Below are 14,493 nucleotides of genomic sequence, written 5' to 3'. Positions count from 1 at the left end.
CCTCCTGAATCCTCCTCCCCCCCCCCTCCTCCCTCTCTGCAGATGACTTCGTCAACCATTTTGAAAAGAAGGTCGACGACATCCGATCCTCGTTTAAGTCAAACGACACCGCTGGTTCTGCTCACACTGCCCTACCCTGTGCTCTGACCTTTTTCCCCTCTCTCTCCAGATGAAATCTCGCTTCTTGTGACGGCCGGCCGCCCAACAACCTGCCCGCTTGACCCTATCCCCTCCTCTCTTCTCCAGACCATTTCCGGAGACCTTCTCCCTTACCTCACCTCGCTCATCAACTCATCCCTGACCGCTGGCTACGTCCCTTCCGTCTTCAAGAGAGCGAGAGTTGCACCCCTTCTGAAAAAACCTACACTCGATCCCTCCGATGTCAACAACTACAGACCAGTATCCCTTCTTTCTTTTCTCTCCAAAACTCTTGAACGTGCCGTCCTTGGCCAGCTCTCCCGCTATCTCTCTCAGAATGACCTTCTTGATCCAAATCAGTCAGGTTTCAAGACTAGTCATTCAACTGAGACTGCTCTTCTCTGTATCACGGAGGCGCTCCGCACTGCTAAAGCTAACTCTCTCCTCTGCTCTCATCCTTCTAGACCTATCGGCTGCCTTCGATACTGTGAACCATCAGATCCTCCTCTCCACCCTCTCCGAGTTGGGCATCTCCGGCGCGGCCCACGCTTGGATTGCGTCCTACCTGACAGGTCGCTCCTACCAGGTGGCGTGGCGAGAATCTGTCTCCTCGCCACGCGCTCACCACTGGTGTCCCCCAGGGCTCTGTTCTAGGCCCTCTCCTATTCTCGCTATACACCAAGTCACTTGGCTCTGTCATAACCTCACATGGTCTCTCCTATCATTGCTATGCAGACGACACACAATTAATCTTCTCCTTTCCCCTTCTGATGACCAGGTGGCGAATCGCATCTCTGCATGTCTGGCAGACATATCAGTGTGGATGACGGATCACCACCTCAAGCTGAACCTCGGCAAGACGGAGCTGCTCTTCCTCCCGGGGAAGGACTGCCCGTTCCATGATCTCGCCATCACGGTTGACAACTCCATTGTGTCCTCCTCCCAGAGCGCTAAGAACCTTGGCGTGATCCTGGACAACACCCTGTCGTTCTCAACTAACATCATGGCGGTGGCCCGTTCCTGTAGGTTCATGCTCTACAACATCCGCAGAGTACGACCCTGCCTCACACAGGAAGCGGCGCAGGTCCTAATCCAGGCACTTGTCATCTCCCGTCTGGATTACTGCAACTCGCTGTTGGCTGGGCTCCCTGCCTGTGCCATTAAACCCCTACAACTCATCCAGAACGCCGCAGCCCGTCTGGTGTTCAACCTTCCCAAGTTCTCTCACGTCACCCCGCTCCTCCGCTCTCTCCACTGGCTTCCAGTTGAAGCTCGCATCCGCTACAAGACCATGGTGCTTGCCTACGGAGCTGTGAGGGGAACGGCAGCGTTCATCCACCTCTGGCCTGCTCGCCTCCCTACCACTGAGGAAGTACAGTTCCCGCTCAGCCCAGTCAAAACTGTTCGCTGCTCTGGCCCCCCAATGGTGGAACAAACTCCCTCACGACGCCAGGACAGCGGAGTCAATCACCACCTTCCGGAGACACCTGAAACCCCACCTCTTCAAGGAATACCTAGGATAGGATAAAGCAATCCTTCTAAATAAAAAGCAACCCCCCCCCTTAAATGATTTAGATGCACTATTGTAAAGTGGCTGTTCCACTGATGTCAGAAGGTGAATTCACCAATTTGTAAGTCGCTCTGGATAAGAGCGTAATTACTGTTTCAGAATATTTTGTGCTCAATAGAAATGAGTGGTAAATAATGTATTGTGTATTTTTTGGAGTCACTTTTAATGACCTCCACATCCCTCCTTCTGCTTTATTCTTTAATTAACTTCATTCCTCTCTTTCCTCCTCCTCCCAACCTCCAGACCTCCACATCCCTCCTTCTGCTTTAGTCTAACTTCATTCCTCTCTTTCCTCCTCCTCCCAACCTCCAGACCTCCACATCCCTCCTTCTGCTTTAGTCTAACTTCATTCCTCTCTTTCCTCCTCCTCCCAACCTCCAGACCTCCACATCCCTCCTTCTGCTTTAGTCTAACTTCATTCCTCTCTTTCCTCCTCCTCCCAACCTCCAGACCTCCACATCCCTCCTTCTGCTTTAGTCTAACTTCATTCCTCTCTTTCCTCCTCCTCCCAACCTCCAGACCTCCACATCCCTCCTTCTGCTTTAGTCTAACTTCATTCCTCTCTTTCCTCCTCCTCCCAACCTTCATTCATTCTCTCTTTCCTCCTCCTCCCAACCTCCAGACCTCCACATCCCTCCTTCTGCTTTAGTCTAACTTCATTCCTCTCTTTCCTCCTCCTCCCAACCTCCAGACCTCCACATCCCTCCTTCTGCTTTAGTCTAACTTCATTCCTCTCTTTCCTCCTCCTCCCAACCTCCAGACCTCCACATCCCTCCTTCTGCTTTAGTCTAACTTCATTCCTCTCTTTCCTCCTCCTCCCAACCTCCAGACCTCCACATCCCTCCTTCTGCTTTAGTCTAACTTCATTCCTCTCTTTCCTCCTCCTCCCAACCTCCAGACCTCCACATCCCTCCTTCTGCTTTAGTCTAACTTCATTCCTCTCTTTCCTCCTCCTCCCAACCTCCAGACCTCCACATCCCTCCTTCTGCTTTAGTCTAACTTCATTCCTCTCTTTCCTCCTCCTCCCAACCTCCAGACCTCCACATCCCTCCTTCTGCTTTAGTCTAACTTCATTCCTCTCTTTCCTCCTCCTCCCAACCTCCAGACCTCCACATCCCTCCTTCTGCTTTAGTCTAACTTCATTCCTCTCTTTCCTCCTCCTCCCAACCTCCAGACCTCCACATCCCTCCTTCTGCTTTAGTCTAACTTCATTCCTCTCTTTCCTCCTCCTCCCAACCTCCAGACCTCCACATCCCTCCTTCTGCTTTAGTCTAACTTCATTCCTCTCTTTCCTCCTCCTCCCAACCTCCAGACCTCCACATCCCTTCTTCTGCTTTATAAATAAGAATAGAATGTGTTTCTAAACATTTCTACATTAATGTGGATGCCAACATTATTATGGATAATCCTGAGTGAATCGTGAATAATGATGAGGGTCAAAGATCATACTCCCAATACATGCTAACCTTGGCAGGTTGGACTAGTGGTTAGAGCGTTGGACTAGTAACCGGAAGGTTGTGAGTTCAAAAAGCCTGAGCTGACAAGGTACAAATCTGTCGTTCTGCCCCTGAACAGGCAGTTAACCCACTGTTCCCAGGCCGTCATTGAAAATAAGAATGTGTTCTTAACTGACTTGCCTGGTTAAATAAAGGAGAAATTAAATTACCAGTTATTATGATATGTGCACATGCGACAGTTGAAAAGTGAGTAAATAGCGCCCCCGTGTGTCTAATATAAAATAGGTTCATTGGCACATTTACGTTATACTTCTCTCCTGCGCTGTTGTGAACACAGGACTGCCGAAGGACAATTCCTCTACCCGCAACTATGTTGATGCTATCCCTGCCCCCCTCCAACCCCGTCATAGACATATTTAAATTATATTTTTAATACAATGTGGGCGTGCTGTCGTCATATGTTCCAAAATCAGGAAGTAACAATGCAGCCTGGGTGTGGCTTAGAAGTGTCAGAAGATTTCTTCACTACCGGCTGTAATAGTCACAAACACAAATACAGACAGCAGAGAGAAAAGGCCTGTAGGCTGTGTATTATCCTTTCACCGTCATCTCCGCCACAATAACGGGTGCATGCATGGCAGAACTGTTAGGATTACAGCGCGGGTTTTGAGCAGGTGGGTGCTTTCAGTCATGAAATTATTGCGCACGGTCTCGATATTACGTTCTTAATAATATATTGGCTCTGGCTACAATGTAGCGTTTCGTGTGTATATTATATCGATTTTCAAAAATGTTTGGTGCCAATCAGAAGTTATTCTTCCTGTTAAAGCCTACAGACTACTGTACTGCCACTTTTTAACTTTTCATGTCCTGCATTAAGTTAAAACCAAGCCTGTCATGCTCTTCCATCTTAGGTTTATGCAGTTCATGGTGTATTATAGCAGCCTAGAGGGTTAACATGGTAGATAGATGGTTATTACCCCCCCCCCTCCGAAAAAAATAATAATAATAATATATATGTTTTAAGAGACTCAATTCTGCTTTCAACTTACTCTTGTAAGTTTTAGTAGTAGAATGCAGAAGGTGCAACTTCTATATTGGGTAGTACATCATCAGTTCCTCTTGTCATGCCAGTCATTGCATACAGTGGTGTAAAGTACTTAAGTAAAAAAATCCCCCCCCAAAACTACTTAAGGAGTACTTTAAAGTATCTGTAGTTTACTTTAGTATTTATATTTTCGACAAGTTTTACTTTTACTTCACTACATTTAATATAGAAAATACTGTACTTTTTACTCCATACATTTTCCCTAACACCCAAAAGTAGTCGTTACATTTTAAATGCTTATCAGGACAGGAAAATGGTCCAATTCACACACTTATCAAGAGAACAGCAACCCTGGTCCTCCCTACTGCCTCTGATCTGGAGGACTCACTAAACAGAGAACATCCCTGGTCATCCCTACTGCCTCTGATCTGGAGGACTCACTAAACAGAGAACAACCTTGGTCATCATCCCTACTGCCTTTGACCTGGCGGACTCACTAAACACAAATGCTTTGTTTTTAAATGAGTGTTGGTGTGACCCTGGCTATCCGTACATTTAAAAAACAAGATATTTGTGCCGTCTAGTTTGCTTAATATTTATACTTTTACATTTGATACTTAGTTTGCTTAATATTTATACTTTTACATTTGATACTTGATAAGTATATTTTAGCAAGTACATTTTCTTTTGATACTTAAGTACTAATTTACTGGGTGACTTTCACTTTTACTTGAGTGATTTCCTATTATGTTATCTTTACTTTTACTCCAGTATGATAATTGGGGTCTTTTTCCACCATTGGATTCAGACCTTAGAGAGATATTTATACAATATTGTTTTGGATTGATTCCCTTATCTATCCTAGATACAGTATTATTCACACTGCACTCAGATCACTCAAAATATCTAAGGAATAATAAAAAATTAAAAAACATTGGCAGAGAAATTTATAAAAACACATATTTACAGAGAAAAACCCTTGCCACAAGGCATAAACAACGCTAGGTACAAAACTAACAAACAAAACAAGCAGCCCTAGCATAGATAGATATAGATTTTATTGTAGTGTTTGAGTCACTCGAATATCACATGTATACACATTAGACATGCCAGAATGTGTAGAATTGCAAGAAAACGTGTTTTTTTAAACTTCACAATTCTCTTCACCCCAAAATGTGTACAATTACAGGAAATAAGCTTTCATCTTGCAAACATTTTCTCTCCTCCAAAAATAGATGTGTGTGAACAGTTTGTGTCGTGAATAGTGCTTGTGTCTGGTGGGGGTGGGGGGAATGAAAATGTTTGGGAACCCCTGGGATAGGAGATAGTAATGTATATGTTTTAGTAGTAATTATATTACTATTGAAAGTTAGGGGTGTGCTCAATGGTGTGTTAGGGGTGTGCTCAATGGTGTGTTAGGGGTGTGCTCAATGGTGTGTTAGGGGTGTGCTCAATGGTATGTTAGGGGTGTGCTCAATGGTATGTTAGGGGTGTGCTCAATGGTGGGTTAGGGGTGTGCTCAATGGTGGGTTAGGGGTGTGCTCAATGGTGTGTTAGGGGTGTGCTCAATGGTGTGTTAGGGGTGTGCTCAATGGTGTGTTAGGGGTGTGCTCAATGGTGTGTTAGGGGTGTGCTCAATGGTGTGTTAGGGGTGTGCTCAATGGTGTGTAAGGGGTGTGCTCAATGGTGTGTTAGGGGTGTGCTCAATGGTGTGTTAGGGGTGTGCTCAATGGTATGTTAGGGGTGTGCTCAATGTTTTGTTAGGGGTGTTCTCAATGGCGTGTTAGGGGTGTGCTCAATGGTATGTTAGGGGTGTGCTCAATGGTGTGTTAGGGGTGTGCTCAATGGCGTGTTAGGGGTGTGCTCAATGGTGTGTTAGGGGTGTGCTCAATGGTGTGTTAGGGGTATGCTCAATGGTGTGTTAGGGGTGTGCTCAATGGTGTGTTTGGGGTGTGCTCAATGGTGTGTTAGAGGTGTGCCCAATAGTGTGCGGAGGTGACACACACAGAGTGACTGACACAGGTAGTGTATAATGATGACATCACTGTGACACTTCCTGTGTCGAGGATCACAGGGTTATCTGGAAGTTCTGATGTTTCCACAGTGTGCTCACAGTGATGTTGTCATTATAGTAACTAAGGTAGCCTGCAGATATATTTAAAATTGACTTATTCAATTCAATACATTTCCAATGCGAAACATCTTTTCCCAGATTGGAGGTAAACACAACCCTCTGTTCCTATTTCCCTTCACAGTGGTGGAAGTGATGGTTTGCAGTAGTGATGTTTGGTAATGTACCACAGTGCAAACTGTTTTTTTTTTTAGTCTCCGTCACTTCCTCTTCCTGTCCTCCTTCTGTTTCCTCTTTCTTGGTGTCCATGTGGTTCTTTACCACCGCTTGTCTGTTAGGTCTGAATGTTTTATCCGAAGTCAGAGTTTCCAAATCAGCTGGAGGTCCTCTGTAGCTTAGTAGGTGGAGCTTGCAATGCCAGAATAGTGGGTTCGATTCCCTGGACCACCCGTAAGGGGGAAAGTGTGTGTGTGTGGCTGTACATTTCTTTTGTATAAGAGCGTGTGCTAAATGAATGAATACATATATAATTGTATGTCCTCTCGGTCCTGTCCCAGCGAGTGAGTGTGTGTGTGGCTGTACATTTCTTTTGTATAAGAGCGTGTGCTAAATGAATGAATACATATATAATTGTATGTCCTCTAGGTCCTGTCCCAGCGAGTGAGTGTGTGTATTCCTGGACACGTGTTGAGTACACCCTGTTGTCGGCAAGGATGTGGTTTCTAGTGTTGACTAAGGAGTGCTGTAGGAGTCTACGTCTTTTATGCGTACACACCCACAGGAAGCGTTGCTACATCCCCACGTGTGTGTACACGCTCAGCTTGTGTGACACACACACACACTAGAAAACTAGGAAATGGTGGCAAGCTCCAGGGATGACATAATCACAACACACTTAGATGTTTCTCCCAGTCTAATGTATTGACCTCTCTCTTTCCCTTTCTGCAGGTGTGAAGTGGGGATGTTGTGAGTGAGTGTGTGTACATGTGAGTGTGTTTGTGTGTGTGTGTGTCGTGGTGACCGGGTGTGCTGTGATGTCAGGTGACAGCAGCACATTGTCTTGGAAGTTTGTGGAGAGCTATGGCCAATCAAAGTCCTCGGACACTTCCCAGACGACGGTTGCCGGGGACGATGGTCCAACTAAGATCATCAAAGTGTGTTTCACCAGCAACAGTGCTAACCTGGGGAAGAACTTTAAACTAGTCCGCTGTCATGAGGGCATGACTGTACGGGTTAGTGACATTACTGTACTATCATTCTCATTACATTATACTGTAGTGTATATATCCCCAAATAATGATGTTTCCACCTCCATGCTTCACAGTTGGGATGGTGTTCTTGGGGTTGTACTCATCCTTTTTCTTCCTCCAAACACGGCGAGTGGAGTTTAGACCAAAATATATATATATATATATATATATATATATGGTAGAACAAGTATTTGATACACTGACAATTTTTGCAGGTTTTCCTACTTACAAAGCACGTAGAGGTCTGTAATTTTTATCATAGATACACTTCAACTGTGAGAGATGGAATCTAAAACAAAAATCCAGAAAATCACATTGTATTATTTTTTAAGTAATTAATTTGCATTTTATTGCATGACATAAGTATTTGATACATCAGAAAAGCAGAACTTAATATTTGGTACAGAAACCTTTGTTTGCAATTACAGAGACCATACGTTTCCTGTAGTTCTTAACCAGGTTTCCACACACTGCAGCTGGGATTTTGGCCCACTCCTTCATACAGACCTTCTCCAGATGCTTCAGGTTTCGGGGATGTCGCTTGGCAATACAGACTTTCAGCTCCCTCCAATGATTTTCTATTGGGTTCAGGTCTGGAGACTGGCTAGGCCACTCCAGGACCTTGAGATGCTTCTTAAGGATCCTCTCCTTAGTTGCCCTGGCTGTGTGTTTCGGGTCGTCATCATGCTGGAAGACCCAGCCACGACCCATCTTCAATGCTCTTACTGAGGGAAGGAGGTTGTTGGCCAAGATCTCGCGATACATGGCCCCATCCATCCTCCCCTCAATACGGTGAAGTCGTCCTGTCCCCTTTGCAGAAAAGCATACCCAAAGAATTATGTTTCCTCCTCCATGCTTCACTGTTGGGATGGTGTTCTTGGGGTTGTACTCATCCTTTTTCTTCCTCCAAACACGGCGAGTGGAGTTTAGACCAAAAAGCTCTCAAGTGTCTCATCAGACCACATGACCTTCTCCCATTCCTCCTCTGGATCATCCAGATGGTCATTGGCAAACTTCAGACGGGCCTGGAAATTTGCTGTCTTGAGCAGGGGGACCTTGGGTGCGCTGCAGGATTTTAATCCATGACGGCGCAGTGTGTTACTAATGGTTTTCTTTGAGACTGTGGTCCCAGATCTCTTCAGGTCATTGACCAGGTCTTGCCGTGTAGTTCTGGGCTGATCCCTCACCTTCCTCATGATCATTGATGCCCCACGAGGTGAGATCTTGCATGGAGTCCCAGACCAATGGTGATTGACCGTCATCTTGAACTTCTTCATTTTCTAATAATTGCACCAACAGTTGTTGCCTTCTCACCAAGCTGCTTGCCTATTGTCCTGTAGCCCATCCCAGCCTTGTGCAGGTCTACAATTTTAACCCGGATGTCCTTACACAGCTCTCTGGTCTTGGCCATTGTGGAGAGGTTGGAGTCTGTTTGATTGAGTGTGTGGACAGGTGTCTTTTATACAGGTAACAAGTTCAAACAGGTGCAGTTAATACAGGTAATGAGTGGAGAACAGGAGGGGTCCTTAACCTGTAATGGCTGCAATCCCGATACCGGGATCGATAAGACAACTACCAGTGAAAATAGAGGGCGCCAAAATTCAAACCACAGAAATCTCATAATTACAATTCCTAAAACATACATGTGTCTTATATCATTTTAAAGCTATTCTCGTTGTTAATCCTACCAAAGTGTCCGATTTCAAATGGGCATTTCAGCGAAAGCACTACAAAGGATTATGTTAGGTCTCCACCAAACCACAATAAGCACAGCCATTTTCCAGCAAAATATAGCATTCACAAAAACAGAAATAAAGAAAATTAATCACTAACCTTGAATTATCTTCATCAGATGACACTCATAGGACTTCATGTTACACAATACATGCATGTTTTGTTTGATAAAGTTCATATTTATATTGTAAAAAATCTGAGTTTACATTGGCGCGTTAGATTCACTAGTTCCAAAAACATGAAGTGATTTTGCATAGCCACATCATTCAACAGAAATACTCACCATAAATGTAGATGATAATATAGTTGTACACATGGAATTATATATATATACCTCTCCTTAATGCAACCGCTTTGTCAGATTTAAATGAAACTTTACGGAAAAAGAAACCCATGCAATAATCAGAGACGGCGCTCAGAAGTAAAAACACCACAGCCGCAAAGATGGCGTCAACATAAACAAGAAATGACATGATAAATATTCCCTTACCTTTGATGATCTTCAACAGAAAGCACTCCAGGTGTTATGAACTTGAGTGAAGACCCAAAAGCGGTTTTAACAGAAAACAGAGTTCTTTAATGAAAATACAGGAATGGCATAAATCCTTTTGTCAGCGGAACAAAAGAACGTTAGTATAGTGTGCTCCAGGCAATACAGGACAGGACAAGGTTTGCTTCTGGCATCAAAAAACACAAACAAGAATCAGACACTGAAAGTAGCAGGAACAGAGAGAGAAATAGAGACCTAATCAGAGGGGGAAGAGAAACAGGTGGGGAAGAGTGAAAGAGCTAGTTAGGGCAGATGTAGAACAGCTGAGGAATGAGAGACAGAGAAGGTAACCTAAAAAGACCAGCAGAGAGAGAGAATGAAGAGAAAGGACAGGAACAGACATAACAAGACATGACAGTACCCCCCACTCACCCGAGCGCCTCCTGGCGCACTCGAGGAGGAAACCTGGCGGCAACGGAGGAAATCATCGATCAGCGAACGGTCCAGCACGTCCCGAGAGGGAACCCAACTCCTCTCCTCAGGACCGTGCCCTCCCAATCCACTAGGTACTGATGACCACGGCCCCGAGGGCGCATGTCCAAAATCTTACGAACCCTGTAGATGGGTGTGGGGGGAGGGACGAGCGGGGGCGCGAAGAACGGGCTAACAGGAGACATGGAAGACCGGGTGAACTTCGCACTGCGTATTAATGACCTGGGAAATACGGAACGGACCAATGAACCGCGGGGCCAGACTGTCTTAAAGGTTCTGAGTGGAAATACTCTCTGACCGCAACAATATCTAGGACTCTTGGTCCTACGCTAAACCCTCAAGTCTGCGCCCTATTACGGCAAAGTGCCGACCTGACCCCCTTTCAGGTGCGCTAACGCTGGACAAAAGCCTGAGCGGAGGGGACGCAGGACTCGAGCTGAGATGAGAACAGCGGAGGCTGGTACCCGAGGCTACACTGAAAAGGGGATAGACCGGTAGCAGACGAGGAAGCGAGTTGTGGGCTTACTCTGCCCAGGGGAGCTGTTCTGACCAAGACGCAGGGTTACGAAAAGAAAGACTGCGTAAATGCGACCAACAGTCTGATTGGCCCGTTCGGCTTGACCGTTAGACTGGGGATGAAAGCCGGACGAGAGACTGACGGAAGCCCCAATCAAACGGCAAAACTCCCTCCAAAATTGAGACGTGAACTGCGGACCTCTGTCGGAAACGACGTCAGACGGAAGGCCATGAATTCGGAAAACATTCTCGATAATGATCTGAGCCGTCTCCTTAGCAGAAGGGAGCTTATCGAGAGGAATGAAATGAGCCGCCTTAGAGAATCTATCGACAACCGTAAGAATAACTGTCTTCCCCGCTGATGAAGGCAGTCCGGTGATAAAATCTAACGATGTGAGACCACGGTCGAGAGGGAATGGGAAGCGGTCTGAGAACAAGGCCGGCAGGAGGAGAGTTCCCAGATTTAGTCTTTGCAGACCGAACAAGCGGCGACAAATCGACGCGCGTCACGTTCCCGAGTGGGCCACCAGAAACGCTGGCGAATGGAAAGCGTACCCGAACGCCGGGGTGGCCGGCTAACAGAGTGGGCCCACTGAAGAACGGCCGGAGTAGGAACAACAACAGAAGGTTCCTAGGACAAGCTCGCGGCGACGGAGTGTGAGTGCTTGCTTTACCTGCCTCTCAATTCCCCAGACAGTCAACCCGACAACACGCCCCTCAGGGAGAATCCCATCGGGGTCGGTGGTGACCTCAGAAGAACTGAAGAGACAGATAAAGCATCAGGTTTGGTGTTTTTGAGCCCGGACGATAAAAACGAGCGAAAAACAGAGCCCAACGAGCCTGACGCGCATTAAGTCGTTTGGCTGAACGGATGTACTCAAGGTTCCTATGGTCAGTCCAAACGACAAAAGGAACGTGCCCCCTCCAACCACTGTCGCCATTCGCCTAGGGCTAATGGCGATTACAATTACCAACATCATAGTTACGTTCTGACGGCGATAAGCGATGAGAGAAAAACGCGCATGATGGACCTTGCCGTCAGAGAGAGCGCTGAGAAAGAATGGCTCCCACGCCCACCTCTGACGGTCAACCTCAACAACAAACTGTCTAGAGATGTCAGGTGTAACAAGAATAGGTGCGGATGTAAAACGATTCTTAAGAAGATCAAAAGCTCCCTGGGCGGAAACGGACCACTTAAAGCACGTCTTAACAGAAGTAAGGGCTGTGAGAGGAGCTGCCACCTGACCGGTACGGATGAAACGATAGAAATTAGCGGGCCCAGAAAGCGCTGCAGCTCGACGCGTGACTTAGGAACGGGCCAATCAATGACAGCCTGGACCTTAGCGGGATCCATCTTAATGCCCTCAGCGGAAATAACGGAACCGAGAAAAGGGACAGAGGCGGCATGAAAAGTGCACTTCTCAGCCTTCACATAAAGACAGTTCTCCAAAAGGCGCTGGAGGACGCGTCGCACGTGCTGAACATGAATCGAGAGAGACGGTGAAAAAATCAGGATATCGTCCATGTAAACGAAAACAAAAATGTTCAGCATGTCTCTCAGGACGTCGTGAGTGCCTGAAAGACAGCTGGAGCGTTAAAAGGTATTCAAAGTGCCCTAACGGAGTGTTAAACGCCGTCTTCCACTTCCCCTCCCTGATGCGCACGAGATGGTAGGCGTTACGAAGGTCCAATTTGGTGAAAAACCTGGCTCCCTGCAGGATCTCGAAGGCTGAAGACATAAGAGGAAGCGGATAACGATTCTTAACTGTTATGTCATTCAGCCCTCGATAATCCACGCATGGGCGCAGGGACCCGTCCTTCTTCTGAACAAAAAAAAACCCCGCTCCGGCGGGGGAGGAGGAGGAGACTATGGTACCGGCGTCGAGCGAAACTGACAAATAATCCTCGAGAGCCTTACGTTCGGGAGCCGACAGAGAGTATAATCTACCCCGGGGGAGTAGTTCCCGGAAGGAGATCAATACTACAGTCATACGACCGGTGTGGAGGGAGAGAAGTGGCCTTGAACGACTGAACACCGTGCGCAGATCGTGATACTCCTCCGGCACCCCTGTCATGCCAGGCTCCTCCTGTGAAGAAGAGACAGAGGAAACAGGAGGGATAGCAGACATTAAACAGGTTACATGACAAGAAACATTCCAGGATAGGATAGTATTACTAGACCAATTAATAGAAGGGTTATGAACTAGCCAGGGATGACCCAAAACAACAGGTGTAAAAGGTGAACGAAAAATTAAAAAAGAAATGGTTTCGCTATGATTACCAGAGACAGTGAGGGTTAAAGGCAGCGTCTCACGCTGAATCTTGGGGAGAGAACTACCATCTAAAGCGAACAAGGCCCTGGGCTCCCTAACTGTCTGAGAGGAATGTCATGTTCCCGAGCCCAGGTCTCGTCCATAAAACAGCCCTCCGCCCCAGAGTCTATCAAGGCACTGCAGGAAGCAGATGAACCGGGCCAGCAGAGATGGACCGGAAAGGTGTGATCCAGAAGGAGAGGCCTGAGTAGTTGCGCTCACCAGTAGCCCTCCTCTTACTGATGAGCTCTGGCTTTTACTGGACATGAGGTGACAAAATGACCAGCGGAGCCGCAGTAGAGACAGAGGCGATGGTGATTCTCCGTTCCCTCTCCTTGGCCGAGATGCGAATACCCCCAGCTGCATAGGCTCAGCATCCGAGCCGGCGGAGGAGGGTGGCAGAGATGCGGCAGGTGGCAGTGATGTGGAGAGGGGAGCAACGGAGAACGTGAGCTCCTTTCCACGAGCTCGGCGACGAAGATCAAACCGTCGCTCTATGCGAATAGCGAGAGCTATTAAGGAGTCCAGACTGGAAGGAACCTCCCGGGAGAGGATCTCATCCTTAACCTCGACGTGGAGACCCTCCAGAAAACGAGCGAGCAAAGCCGGCTCGTTCCAGTCACTAGAGGCAGCGAGAGTGCGAAACTCAATAGAATAATCCGTTATGGATCTATTCCCCTGACATAGGGAAGACAGGGCCCTGGAAGCCTCCTCGCCAAAAACAGAACGGTCAAAAACCCGTATCATCTCCTCCTTAAAGTCCTGATACTGGTTAATACACTCAGCCCTCGCCTCCCAGACTGCCGTGCCCCACTCACGCGCCCGTCCGGTAAGAGAGAAATGAAGGCGATGCGGGCTGCTGGAGTAAGTGTTGGGCTGGAGAGAGAACACCACATCACACTGAGTGAGGAATGAGCGGCACTCAGTGGGCTCCCCAGAGTAACACGGCGGGTTGTTGATCCTGGGCTCCGGAGACTCGGAAACCCTGGAAGTGGGCGGTGGATCGAGGTGGAGTTGGTGAACCCGTCTTGTGAGGTCGGAGACTTGACGGCCAGGGTCTCAACGGCATGTTGAGCAGCAGACAATTCCTCCTCGTGTCTGCCTAGCATCGCTCCCTGGATCTCGACCGGGAGTGAAAAGGGTCCGGAGCCGCTGGGTCCATTCTTGGTCTGATTCTTCTGTTATGAACTTGAGTGAAGACCCAAAAGCGGTTTTAACAGAAAACAGAGTTCTTTAATGAAAATACAGGAATGGCATAAATCCTCTTCCAACGTTGTCAGCGGAACAAAAGAACGTTAGTATAGTGCAGGATGCTCCTGCCAGGCAGACTCCGACAGGACAGGACAAGGTGGAAGCAAACGAGACGACAGCTTGCTTCTGGCATCAAAAAACACAAACAAGAATCAGACACTGAA

The 14,493-nt window shown here is 47.3% G+C and overlaps 1 protein-coding gene across 1 annotated transcript in view; it reads left to right on the top strand.

Moving 5' to 3' along the window:
• Positions 1-3,701: 3,701 nt before the first annotated feature.
• The window catches only part of LOC135508504 (protein-tyrosine kinase 2-beta-like), a 71,436-nt gene continuing 60,644 nt past the window's right edge, over positions 3,702-14,493 (top strand). Inside the window, exons 1-2 of the mRNA XM_064928753.1 lie at positions 3,702-3,839; positions 7,233-7,516. Coding sequence (XP_064784825.1) covers positions 7,319-7,516 — 198 coding nt within the window. The 5' untranslated portion in view covers positions 3,702-3,839; positions 7,233-7,318. The remainder of the gene's footprint in view (positions 3,840-7,232; positions 7,517-14,493) is intronic.

This window comes from Oncorhynchus masou, chromosome 21 (assembly GCF_036934945.1).
Source record: "Oncorhynchus masou masou isolate Uvic2021 chromosome 21, UVic_Omas_1.1, whole genome shotgun sequence".
NCBI lineage: Eukaryota > Metazoa > Chordata > Actinopteri > Salmoniformes > Salmonidae > Oncorhynchus > Oncorhynchus masou.
The sequence above is the reverse complement of the archived record's forward strand: the minus strand, read 5'-3'. Positions and strand labels throughout refer to the sequence as shown.